A 13,674-nucleotide genomic window follows, 5' to 3' on the forward strand; every position below is an offset into this window, starting at 1 on the left:
ATTAGTCTATTACTTAGGCATCAAAGTCAAAAGGCAACAAACATAATCTCATTCTTTTTCTTATTTTTCTTTCAACATGTTTTCTTTAGAATTTTTCCTAGCTATCATAAACAATTTATTAATATTCATTCCCATATACTTATTAAATATAAATATCTCCTATTGTACTTCTCTTGCAAAAGAGTAATACTCCCAACTTAAATTAAAGATTGACATTACCTTGAGTGATGTGAATTCTATTATTGAAAGAAAAACATTCTTCGTTTCAAATATATATTACAAATGTCGTTGAAATGTTTTACATGATTGAACATGCAAAGGGATTTTCATCACTGAAAGTTTGATTGGGATAAGTATGTTGTGCAGAGTATTGGGGAGGATAACTAAATATAATTTCGGGTTTTTGGCATGTCTCATTGTTTTTATTTTCTTTTCCATTATCGTCTACATTTATAATATATGCATGCTTTTTCAGTTGCTTCTTAACGTATTCTACAAGCTGGTCTTTTTCCATTGTTCCTTTAACAGTGACTTGTGATTTTTCCTTGTCCAATGCTACAGAAGCAACACCTGTCACATATTCACACACCAGATGCTAAGAAAATGGTTACAGTAACCATAGTCGTATTAAGTATTTAAATTAAAATATCACATTTAAAGGGAGAAAAGAAACTTATACCTTCCATTTTCTCAATTTTTCTCTTGACATCATTTTCACAGCCATCACAATATATATACATCTTAAGCATCACAGTTTTTATTATAGGCTGTTCAGAATAGTTGAAAGAAATAAAATTGGTTAACAAGAGAAGAGAGCATTAAGAAATACTCTTAACACAAAAAGAAAAAAAAAGATCCAAACCTGATCCTTTTCCTTTTTTTCTTCTTTTTTTGGTTTCTCTGGCTTTATTTTTGGTGAAAGTAGCTCCACATTTTTGCTATACTTCTTCTTAAGTCTTTCCAAAACCTTCAAAGGATCTTTCACCACTTCTCCTTTCACAGTGACCTTGTTATTTTCTCTATCAATCACAATATTTTCCACTCCTATATATATAATCATTGTATATACCATTTTCATTCATTGTTATCTTTTATAATATATGATAAGAAACTTATATGAAAACAAAACATTACCTTCAAGACCTCTCAAACACCTAGAAACTTTATCTGAGCAACCGTCACAATGTATGAATGCTTTCACCACCACTGCCTTGTCTGATTGTCCTCCCTTTTTTTCATTATTTTCGTTGTTTTGCTGACATTTTTTTTTTGCATACAAAACAGAGAAATAATAAATGACAACTCAGTTAATGTTTGAGCGCCATTATTTTGTTAAAAAAATATCTTTTTTCAATTAAAAAAAAGATCTTTTTTATTTTTTAATGTGTTGGCAAATTTCTAGTAGTAAAAGTAAAAGCACTAGTAAAATAAAAATAAAAAGATCTTTTTTAAGAAGCTGTAATTTACATCTTTTTTTAAAAGATATTTTTTCCTTAAAAAAAAGATGTTTTTCATGTAATAAATAAACAAAAAATTATTTTTATATTGTTATACCCAAACATAATTGATAGATAAAAAGACCTTTTTACATGAGATATCCAAACATAAAATTAATCTTTTAAAAAAAATAACTTGAAAAAAAGATCTTTTCTTAGAAGTTCACCCAAACAAGCCCTCAATCTTGTAAATTGCTAAATAATATTAGTATTTTCCTTACATCAAAACATAATTAACCAAAAGATGCAGTATAATATATACTTAGATAACAGAGAATGTAAATGAATTGCACTTTCAATTTCCTTACTTGTTTTTTTCCCATGGTTTGCCTTAACTATATTCTTTGAAGTCTCAACAGATGAAGTGGAATGATGATCACTATTTCTTCGATGTTACATGTATGTGTATATATATATATATAGTGAACATAGTTAAGCACATATGGTATGTATAGTTATTGTTATGATGACTTACATAGAAAGATGGAACAATATATGGTATATAATATGCAATCTGAGAATCACATCTCTACATTAATAATGTTTTAATTTTAAAATAGGAGTTTTGTATAGCCATAGTAAATCACATGTATGTCAGATTGGATAACTGTTAAAGAAGAGTTTAAGGCATTAAAATTACAGGCATAAATTATAAAGATTTGGAGATACTCTGGATTTATTACAATTAGAACAAATTTGGCTGTAACCATAAAAATACCGGCATATTCATTCATTGCACTAAATAGTCAACCATGCATCATCCTAATTGTGATCAAATAATCTTTTTTGCTTAATTGTTATTCATGTTTGTTGTTTAATTTGCTTTAGTCAAAATTTTTAGGTTCTTTTATTGTGTTTTTGTATTTGTCTAGCTTGTGATTAGTCTCAATGGCAATACTAAAAGAGTTGATTCACAGACCAACATTCCTTTCTCCAATTTTGAGTTGAATAGATAAGAGCCAATGAGCCATCTTAAAATATTTTTGACATGTGATTAATTACAAAATGTTATTTGTTTAATTACTAAGATTAGTCATTAAAATTAATCATAAATACATGTGTTATTTAATTTATTTTTAATATGTATTTTCTATTCTAATATTATTTTATTTTTATATTAATAACTGATTTTGGTAACTAATTTTAATATATACATAATATAGTCGAATTAATTAATATAAAATTAGGAGTATCTGCTTTGTTTATGACTTGGCATTTACTTAAGACTAATTGTCTACTTAGTTGCCCTCTAATTGAAGCTTCTCCCATACGACTAAAGTGATACCCGCGCAATGCGCAGAAAAATAAATTAATTATACTATATAGTTTATTCTAATAAGTGTTGTATTATTTAAAAATTGATTAGATAATATATAAACTAATGTTAAATTTGAATTATTTATATTAAAACTATTTTGTAGAATATTTATTTAATAATTTGTATATAATTTCATATATAATTATTCAACTAAAAATAATATAAATTAAAAGATAGTTTATTAATTTTAAAAATTGAATTCATTTATTTTTAAAAAAGACATAGACCTTTTATATTATAGTTGTACAAAATTACATCTTCATTTGTTGCTTCTATTTAATATAAATTAAAATATAGTTTATTAGTTTAAAAATTTGAATTTATTTATTTTTAAAAAAGACATAAGTTTTTTATATTAGAGTTGTACAAAATTACATCTTTATTTATTATTTTTATTTGTTTTAGTTGTCATACTTTATCTTCTTATATGGTATTATTTTCCTTGCAAATAAGTAAAGAAAAAATTTAAAAATTTAAATAAAAATAAGAAACACTAAAAATATAATATATTAATTTTATAATTATGATATATTTGAATATACCTAGTAAAAAATGTGTCAAATTTGAATTTATTTTAGTTTAGAAAAATAAATAAAAATAAAAAATACCAAAAATATAATATAAACGTATGAATTAATTTTATAATCATGATATATTTAAGGTATTTAGTAAAAAAAATATGTCAAATTTAAACTTATTTAAAAGTTGAAAGAGTAAGGTAGATACACTATTAACATGCATAAGTTATAGAATTTTAATATTTGTAATTGAAATTTTTATAATTATTATTATTATGAAATTTTTAATGTATATTTATTATATTTAATTAGTATTTTATGTTTTAATAAATAATAACAAATAAGAGTTTATAATAAAAAAATTTTACTAAAAGATGATTGATTAATTTTTAAATTTTATATAAGAAGTTGGTATCAATTTTTATATAATAAAAATGGTAAATATTATATGGTGCCTATTATTTTGTACTTAAGTTATTAAAAAATAAATTATATTTAATAAATTTTACATGATTTACTTTTTATTTTAAATATTTTATTTTTTACTTTAAAAGCGAAGTTAGTCAATTTAGGTACCATAAAACTTAATAGATAGATATATAAATTCATTGTTTTTTTATTCATAAAATATAAGATTCAACAAAGAACGAACACACCCAAAAAAAACCATACTAGCTTAGTATTACATGCATGGTTAGTGAAGCAAACATGATACATAGACACTCGTATACGGAAAAGTCTAGAGGTCAGCAATTTTATTGAATTTTAGTCAGCATACAACTAGCAGAGAAAGGTGAACCATTGGATGAAATTTCATACCAATCTCACACCATCAAATCATCATTGATGACTAATTGATGGCTAACCATCACAAAAATTACTGGCCCTAGCATTGCTTCTCATATATTTATTGTTTGACAGTCATATATAGATAATTGCAGATTTATTGTTTGACACGCCATCAAATATAAATAGCATAGTTAAAGTATAGCCTCAATCAGAATGAAGGTCACTCTTGGAACCTTCTTTCTCTTTGTCTTTCTTCTTGCCCTTCTTGCCATGCTTATTATGATGAGGAATAGGGTCAGTGAAATCTGAGATATCCAAATGCACACCAGGATCATTTGCATGGAAGCTACCGCCAAGCATCATAGAGTTGTTGATGGCTTGGAAGTTGCTGTTCACATAAGTGCTCAGTGGCTCTGCTTCAACACCATGATCATGATGATGTTGATGATGAGAAGAAGCAGCTTTTCCGGGTGACTTTTCGTCCAACTCGCCTTTGAGGGTGGCTCCGTCGTTGGTTCCGGCGAGCGTGATGATTCTGACGCCGTGGTCGTCGTCGTCGTGGGTGGCAGAATGGTGGTGGTGGGTTGAACCTGGTTTGTGGAAATCAGTTACACGGTTAGTGATGGCAGATACCATCTCCCTGATTTCTCTGTCAAGAGAAGATTGGTTTGGTGGCTTAGCTGCAGATTCTGATGAAGGCATTATTAATAGTTGAATCTACTATATAATAATGGTGTTTGAGTTCAATCTGAATGATGATGAGTGTGTTTATATATATAATAACACAATGCATGCAAGAGATCAGAAGAAAGAGGAGAATAAATTAAAGTGGATGAAATAACTTGGATGTGAATAAAAGGATCTTCATTCCAATCAAAAGCTAAAGGGGATTGCTTGAAACTTGGGTTAGCTTCTTCACTTCCTTCTTGTGTGATGATCACTTATAAAAGGAAAGAATCACTACTTAAAGAAGGACAATTGACATATGGAACGAGATAAAAACTCACTTATATTTGTTTTATGGGAAAGTGTGAGGAGCCAATGGATAATGTAGGTTTAGAGAGTATTAAAGATATAATCATTAATGTTATTTTATTTCATCAGTTGAAGCTTTTTGGATGAGTGGTATCATAACATGGTATTAGAACTCTAAATTTAAAAGGTCAAGAGTTCAATCCTTGGTGAACCCAAAATCACATTGATAGGAAAGCTCTCTTAGGAGTTCCAAGGTGATGGGGTGCATACATCTTCCCTAATATATGCATATCCACCCTTCTATTGGATATATATTTTTTTTGGTGACTATTGGATATATCTCTTGTATATTTTTTTTATAATTTTTATTAAAAAAAAATAATGGATAAGAAGTAAAAGAAAAAAAAATTTAATAATAAAAAGTTTACAAAATAAATGCAAACCAAATTAATAGAATTATATAGTAGAATGAAGGCACATGCAAATTATTCATACCCAATATTAAAGGTCCAGGTTTAAATAGGATAAAAAAATCTAATCTTTAGATTGGTCTCTCTACCGACCTCCTCTCAAGAGGTCGGATTCAACACACACTTCACCATAAGGAGCCATAGCTCAACTTCTCTAATAAAAGGACGGTTATCCTTTTTAAAAGGTGGAACTACTCTAACGGTGATTATTGGTTTATCACTATAAATACACTGACACCCCTCAAGTATCTCTAAGGTTCAATATTCTCTAAATTTACTTAGATCCTTACTGACTTAGGTATCGGAGTGTTTTTGCAAGTACCACCCCTCATTCTCTCATGTACACACAAGTTGGATGAAGGCTTCAAGAGACGAACCTAGTCAAAGGACTTCCTCTTTCAGACGATTAGACCAACCCAACGAGTTCAACCCACTAATCTCCTAATCTCCAGTTATCCATGGTAACACAAACAAACCACCGACACCCAAAAAAAAATGTTCTCGTAGGGTAAAGATGTTGTACTTAACAAAATAATTATCTTCGTAGTATTGAAAAAGAAAAATAAGATTTAACATATTTAAAAATCAACAAATTTGTAACATTTGACGAATTAGTGATTGATTTTTTGTTTTCGAACGTTAAATTTTAATGCTATCATTATGGATAAGAATAAAATACTAAATAAAATTGGTCACTTATTAAAGAAATGAATAGAGTTATATATATATATATATATATATATATATATATATGTGTGTGTGTGTTCATATAGATTGGATAATTCTTAATTTTAGATATTTCAGATATATTAGATAATTTTTAATCTTAGGTATAATATACATTTATATATTCTTTACATATTTATTAATTTTTTTCCTCAATTGCAGTTAGTAGGAATTAAATTCAAAATCTTTAAAATAAAAAAAAAGATACATATAATGTGAGTTAAAACTCATTAACATAATTACTTAAAATTAGTATAATACAATTACTTAAAGATATATTAAAATTGTAAATACTTAACAATTACTTAAAGATAGTATAATACAAAAAAAAATCTCGGGATAAACAATATTTTTACATTGTAATTATCTTAAGTACACTGCTAACTTAAACGTCGAAATATTTTTACAAGTTATATTTTCAATCTGATGCAAACAGTTAAATATATAAGCTTAAATTTTTGTCGACTAGTTATATTACTTATATATGTATAAAATTCATTTTAAAAAAATATTAGATTAAATATCTTTGGTAGATATTTTGTAAGAAAGAATCCTTGCTGAGTTGCTGCATTATTATGGAGTCTACATCATTAGCATCCTATCATAGTAGTATACATAGTGAATTAATTATTATTATTCTCAGTTGACGCAGACGCTTGCAAATAGCGATAGGTTCGGTTTGTTTTGGGGTTAGTGATTACTGATTAGGGATTAATCTCTAACCTTCTATGCCCATAGTTTGGAATTTGCGGCGCATTTGGATTGGCCCCATTTTTTTTATATATTCCTTCTACTTCGTTTCCTATACATATCTTTTAAGAATACCAAGTGGTTTATTCAATTTGCTATTGATTTTAAATTATATTATAGTTTTATTTTTTATTTTTGTTACAGTTGTATTTTTATCTATAACACCTAAGCCAATAACTTTAATTAAAATGTACGAAATTATTTTTGTGTACAAATCATAATTTAATTAATTTAATCTCCTATCGAGTTCAACCATGAAGCACAGGCCAGGGACCACTTTGGATGCAATTCATTATTATTTATATATATTTTCCTTTTCCTCACAGAGAAGGGTCTAGAGTCTAGACAAGCCTCACATGATGCGACACATCATGGATCAATGAAACTACTAGAACCAGCATCAACATTATATTGTCAATAATTACATCTGCAAAGTGCAAACTATAGTTATCATAAATAATAAATGGTGCAAGCAAATCATTCTCAACAATTGAAGATATCTACGTTATGAAGAGGATAAAATAAAACTTAAAATGTATCGATTGAGTTTGATTTTCTTCTACTTATAAACTTTGTCCGTTATTATTGGTTTATTTTTTATTCAATTATTACTCCAATTATGTTTAATGATGGATATAAATATGAAAAAGTTTAGGGGGTAACAATTTTTGTATTTTTTGACCAGCACTTAACCATCAAAATAAAAGTGATAGATCTTCTACCATTAAATATTATTAGATGTAATATTACACCATTAAAAATATTATTAATGACCAATTGATAGTTACAAAATACCAAAATTGCTAGCTCCCTAGCATTCCTCTATAAATATAGTTAGGCAATTCATATGCTGATATGCTTCATAATTGATGCAAACACGTGTAGTGCTGCCTAACTAATAGGCTATCAAACGAGTTAGTTCGGTCCATTTAGACTCGGTCCATTAAACTCGTGAATTAAATGGATTGATCCATTTAAATTTATTTTATTTGTAAGCCAGAATTTTTTAGCACGGGCCATGTATGATCAGTTCGATAGGTTAAACGGACTAGTCCGTTTATTATTTTATTTTATTTTTTAAAAAATATTTAAATAAAAAAATATCATTTTTAAATAAAAAACTTTTAAAAAATAATATTTTTTTAGTTGATGAGTCGATTTTTCGAGTCGAATTGATAGAAATATCGACTAAATGTATGACGTTTTTTAAAAAATGTAAAAAAAATAAACGAGCCATCTATTTAATCTGTGAACTAATTCGCTTAATTCGTCATTCTTTTTGAGTTATTCGGACTCAATCCGTTTAGCCTGTAATTTAAACAGGTTTAATTTTAAAAAAATCTATTTATTTAAATAGATAAATAAATTGATCCTATAAATTTAGCTTATTTTAAGGTCCTATGCCTAAGTCACTACTCACTAATAAGATCCTGACACTTAATAATATACAGAAGTTGTCTGTTTCCATTTTCGTCTCTTATTTACAAAAGTAACATTTATCTTAAATAGTAAAGAAAGGTTTTCACCTATACCAGCCAACTTTACTGCCACACTGCTATGCCACGTACGGTCCAGTAGCACGTTTACATTTTGTCTTATAACTATTAGTGGAATTACAAAACAATCCCTGAAATGTAATAGTAAAAGACGAAAAAGTCAGACGTAATAATGGCTAATACAGGATACGACCATAGCAGTATTTGATAAATTTAGCCAAGCTGAAGGTTGGAAGAGTGGAAGCTGTTGGGGCGCGCTGTGGGTTGAAATGCTGGGCAAGTAATGGGCCATTAGTTGGGTCATTTCTTTTAAAGTTTTTTATGTACAAGTTATTAATCTTTAAAAAATAAAAAATATTATTTAGATACTAAAATTAATTACCAAAATTAATCATCATGTATTTATATATAAATACACATATTATTTTGATAAATCAATATGTTACACATTGTTAAATTGTTGATATCTCTACAATTGAATTAAACCACATTCTTCTAAATTTCTAAATAAAAAAAGAGGAAAAAGAATTCAATAAAAAAAAACTAAATAAAAGTACATTGGTATATTTTACACATTTAATTATCTATAAAAAGACACACTAAAAATAAAAACAAAAATCAAGGTATCAACGTATGTTTTAGAATTTGTTTTAATTTTTATTTTTTATCTTTTAATTAAATTTAAATTACCTAATGTTTAGTATTTTAAATTTGTATTTTAAAATTTGAAAAAGAATATATCAAACATCATATTTATTGGATATGTTTGTTTTAATTTTTTTTTTAAATTCATATAATAAAAGATTGATTAAAAGATGAAAATTTTTAATGTTATTGTATAATTAATGATCACTTTTTCATTAAAAATTAGATTCATACTACTTTTTTATTATCGGTCCTATTTTATGTAATGCAAAACTTTGATCTACTACTCTTAATTATTAGGCTTTCTTTACTTGGCTTGTCTTTTAATTTGGTTTTTAAACTTGTATGACTCAAAAAATTTCGATATTTTAGAATCTTCTTAAGATATCCCTTTAATTAATTATAATCAAAAAGCTTTTAATGTTAATTATCGTTGCAGCCACATCATGTTGTGTTCTCTTTCGCCATTGCAATATTGATGTGTTTAGAATAAACATTACTACTTTATGCAATGTGGCTATCTGAGTTAATTCAACTACCACTTATTCGTTTTTTAACGCTGTTTTTTATTTTGGTGAATACTATGGTGTCTATCACTTTGTACCTAAGTTACTAAAAAAAATAAATAAATAATATTTAATAAATTTTATATAATTTATTTTTTTTTAATATTTTATTTTCTACTTTAAAAGAAAAGTTAGGCAATTTAAGCACCATAACAAAGGCACCGTAGAACTCACCTTTTATTTTACATATGATAATGTATATACATGATTCTAATACTAACAAGTAACTAGGGAGGTGCCAATGAGTTATAGCTCAAATGGCATTAGTCTCCCCATACTCAATTAAGAGGTTGCTGGTTTGAGTCTCCTATCTTTGATAAAAAAACAAAAAAAAAGTAACTAGGGAGATGTTTCTATTAAAAAAAGAACATAAAAGATATTGATAAGTCAACATGTAATTTAGAAATATTTTACGGACTACTTTCACTATTTATAAATTTTACTCTTCACCTAATATTATTTTTTTAGTTTTATTCATTAAATTATTATTTGTTAATATTATTTTTATTCGTCTTTGACCTTAACAATAATATCAAAGAGAAGCACGAGAATGACTTAACGTTTATTTTTGTATATATTATAATAGAACCTACATTTATGAATTATTTTTCAAGTTAAACTTTTCACCTAATATTATTTATTTCGTTAACATAGTTTCATTCATTAAATTATTATATATTAATAATATAACATTGACAAAAATAACAAAGAAAAATACCAAGGAGTCAACCATTATTTTTAGTTTTATCTAATTTATACTCTAAAATTACATTTTAAGATTATCAATTAAATTTTGTATATATTTTATAAAATTTACTTTTTAATACATTTGTTGTTCATTTATTAAAGTAAAAAATTTGAAAATTTTTATTGAAAATAATCTTAACATATATTTTTAAGATATAACTTAGCTAAACTCTTAATTCTTTTTTCTGTAAAACAGAACCTACCTTGTGAATTTTAATTTTAATCAATTACCTTAACTTCTACGGTAATTCATCCTCCTGTCCAATGATATTTTGTCTTATCTTTAATGAAGGTGATCCTATTATTTCCTCAAATTGCCCGTAGCCCGAATCGCTACCCACCAAAAATATATGGCCCAATCGTTTCCATTGGCTTGTGCTTGTAGGCTTGTAGCTGATAGCCCAGCCTTAAATATTGCCTACGAAAAATGACAAAAACAGCCTGAAGTGCAAACAAAGTAATTATCAATGGGTCTATTTTGGTTTACGCTTCTACCGATAAAGAGAATTGCCTACACCATTCTTCTACCTACTCTACAACATTATTCTGCCAATTCATCTACACCTTTAAAATTTTTTAATATATATCTCAATAGCTCTGCTTCATGGCATAGCAATATGTCAATAAAGTGGTCTGGCATATGTGAAAACTTTCCAATAGTAAATACCATAATCTCTTGGGATTCTTATTACCAAAATCAAGCAAAATTGCTAATATATAATGTAATGCACACTCGCCAACTGGTGGTCCTAGCCAATAGCCATGATGATGAATCATGAATCGTGATAAACTAAAATACAAATAATCAACTCAGAATAATTTGAAATATGATTAGCCGTCAACGTGGCACAACGCAGCTAACAGCAACATCGCATCACTAAAAAAAGGGGATTTATTTCTAAATGATTTAGAGATAATATACACGTAAAACAAAGTTATTGTTGTACCTTTTTTTTTTTTTCACATATTTGTATAACATTTGAAATGATAGTAACTAATACATTTGTTAGCATATATATCAATACATGATTCTTGTAACTTTGTAACTTGAGAAAGAAATTAAATGAATAAATTAAGTAATTTTAGCAATGTTTTTGTAAAATTATTTTACAAAAAAAAACTAAAAAAGATTAAAATTTATTATTTTTTATAATTATTTAATTATTAATTTAATTGTTTTAATCTATTTTTTTTAATTTAATAACATATTTTATCTTATATTTTTAAATATTAATAACTAATTAATAATAAAAAATAATAAATTTTAATAACCTCTAAACTAGGGGTGTATATAGACCGGGCCACACCGAATTTGGCTTAACCCAGACCCGATCCGAAATATAGATCGCGCCTAATTTTTAGACCCTAATTCAATTCTAGACCCGATGAAATTAAACCTATGCATCTTCGGGCCGGGTGAAAACCGGGTAAAAATCGAGTGAAAATCGAGTCTTTAGCATGTAAAAATCACCTAATCTCCAACTATTATTTTACATTTCACATAGTAAAATTCACTGAAAAAAAAATTAACAAGAACCAACTCTTCTCTAAAATTAAAGCATAACCATAATCAATAATAATATTGTCTAATAATACCAAATATTTAAATCAATACAAATAACATAATATTATGCATTAGTCTAAAGTCTTATACATTTTAAACATAAAACATTAACTTATAATCTTATAAATGACTAATAACACAAAATATTAAGGTTTACAATATTTAAATTATACATAAAAATAGCCATCTTCCATCACTAATAACACAAAATATTAATTGTGTATGATGATTGGGTCACCAGGCCGAATTTGAGTGACCCAAACTATGACCCGGATCTATTTTTGAGATCCTTACTCAATCTTAAATCCAATAAAATCACACTAAATTAACCCCTAAAATATTTAAAACCAGACCGAATTTTCGGGCCGGGCCGGACCATATGTACCCCTACTCTTAACTTTTCTAAAATAAAAAAGAAAAAGGCTAATGAACGCATAAAAAGCAATTAATAAAGACATGGGCAGGGGAAATAAATATGATTGGAGGCGAGAGGATAAGATTTGCGGGAAAAAAGAGAAAAGACCATAATAGAGACAATACAACACAAGCACACTGAATCTACCTCAAACTGGAAACCGGCTACCATTACCTTCTTACGCTTTTTGTTTTTGTTTTTCCGGATAAGAGACACACAGAGAGAGAAAGTTTGGCGCCGCTGTTATTGTGCCACTGGCCCATACCGGCTACACCGGTCAACCGGTCCAGCAGCTATATATTAAAATCCAGAGATATCGTTCATATCAAATCGTGACACAAGAGACGAGACGCGAGCGTGATTTTAATATCTTTGAATATTCCGGATTCGAAATCGACCCGACCCGAATTTAGAGAGATGATACTAGTGGCGATCGTCGCGGAGGTGCTGGAGGAGTATACGGCGTTGCTGGCTCGCGTGGTGGAGCAGGTGTTCCGTTCAGCTCCTGTTCCTCGGCGTGTTCGGTTCCTCATCCTCCATAGTCTTCCATTCACTTCTTCTCATCCGAGGACGGTTCACTGATTCAGTTCCCTCTTCCCTGCCTCTGCTTCTTCCGTTTTTCTCTTTTCCCTCTTTATTCGATTTTTAGGTTAATTTTTTTTTTGTGAGTGATGGAGATTCTCGATACATGTGTACTTTCATTGCCGAGCTTCTGTAAATTCTTTTATGTATACTCTGCTTCTACTGATTTCTCTCAGATTTTATGTTTTCGCTCTTTTTTGAAATTCGAGATTACTTTAGCAACGAAGGACGAGTGTTGTTAATTCAAGATTAGTTTTAGATTAGTGTTAAATGATATATGCAGATTTTGATTCTACGGTTGTTTGAATCGAGTGGCGAGTTTCAAGGTTTTTGGTTCACGGTGAGTGAGTCGTGACTCGGACAATGTAAGGGGAGTTGTGTTTGGACTTTGGACTCAGTAGTAGTGAGTAGGCGCGCCGAGTGTGTAGAAACTTCTCTTTTGTTTCTCTATCAATTGATTATGATAAATGATAATCTTTTTTATTTTGGTACATAATCTTGTTATGATATGATTATTATTTATTAATTATGTTTAGATAACCTTAACACCTTGGTTTGTCTTTAGTAATTTAATACTTGCTGAAGTAGATTCCGTGGGTTACTCCTTGAAACTATTT

The 13,674-nt window shown here is 27.9% G+C and overlaps 2 protein-coding genes across 2 annotated transcripts; one reads left to right on the forward strand and one right to left on the reverse strand.

The window, feature by feature from the left end:
• Positions 1-298: 298 nt before the first annotated feature.
• LOC130956181 (heavy metal-associated isoprenylated plant protein 8-like) lies at positions 299-5,017 on the reverse strand. Its single transcript, XM_057883223.1, has 5 exons — positions 4,355-5,017; positions 1,135-1,206; positions 863-1,044; positions 680-767; positions 299-570 (listed from the first exon to the last, which is right to left on the reverse strand). Exons 1-5 carry the CDS (start codon positions 4,821-4,823, stop codon positions 299-301), a joined length of 1,083 nt encoding a protein of 360 aa, XP_057739206.1. The 5' UTR covers positions 4,824-5,017.
• Positions 5,018-12,697: 7,680 nt separating this feature from the next.
• On the forward strand, positions 12,698-13,283 carry LOC130956066 (uncharacterized). The gene has a single exon (XM_057883090.1). It carries the CDS (start codon positions 12,893-12,895, stop codon positions 13,055-13,057), a length of 165 nt encoding a protein of 54 aa, XP_057739073.1. The 5' UTR covers positions 12,698-12,892; the 3' UTR covers positions 13,058-13,283.
• The last annotated feature ends 391 nt before the right edge of the window (positions 13,284-13,674 follow it).

The sequence above is a fragment of the Arachis stenosperma genome, chromosome 10 (assembly GCF_014773155.1).
Source record: "Arachis stenosperma cultivar V10309 chromosome 10, arast.V10309.gnm1.PFL2, whole genome shotgun sequence".
Classification (NCBI taxonomy): Eukaryota; Viridiplantae; Streptophyta; class Magnoliopsida; order Fabales; family Fabaceae; genus Arachis; species Arachis stenosperma.

What these genes read in the sequence shown, in the direction of transcription:
- LOC130956181 (XM_057883223.1), bottom strand. Translation starts at nt 4,823, where the DNA reads ATGCCTTCATCAGAATCTGCAGCTAAGCCACCAAACCAATCTTCTCTT. An exon ending in GTGTTTGAGAGGTCTTGAAG is followed by an intron (nt 1,045 to 1,134) that starts GTAATGTTTTGT and finishes TTATATATATAG; the next exon opens with GAGTGGAAAATATTGTGATT. An exon ending in AAAAATTGAGAAAATGGAAG is followed by an intron (nt 571 to 679) that starts GTATAAGTTTCT and finishes AATATGTGACAG; the next exon opens with GTGTTGCTTCTGTAGCATTG.
- LOC130956066 (XM_057883090.1), top strand. Translation starts at nt 12,893, where the DNA reads ATGATACTAGTGGCGATCGTCGCGGAGGTGCTGGAGGAGTATACGGCG.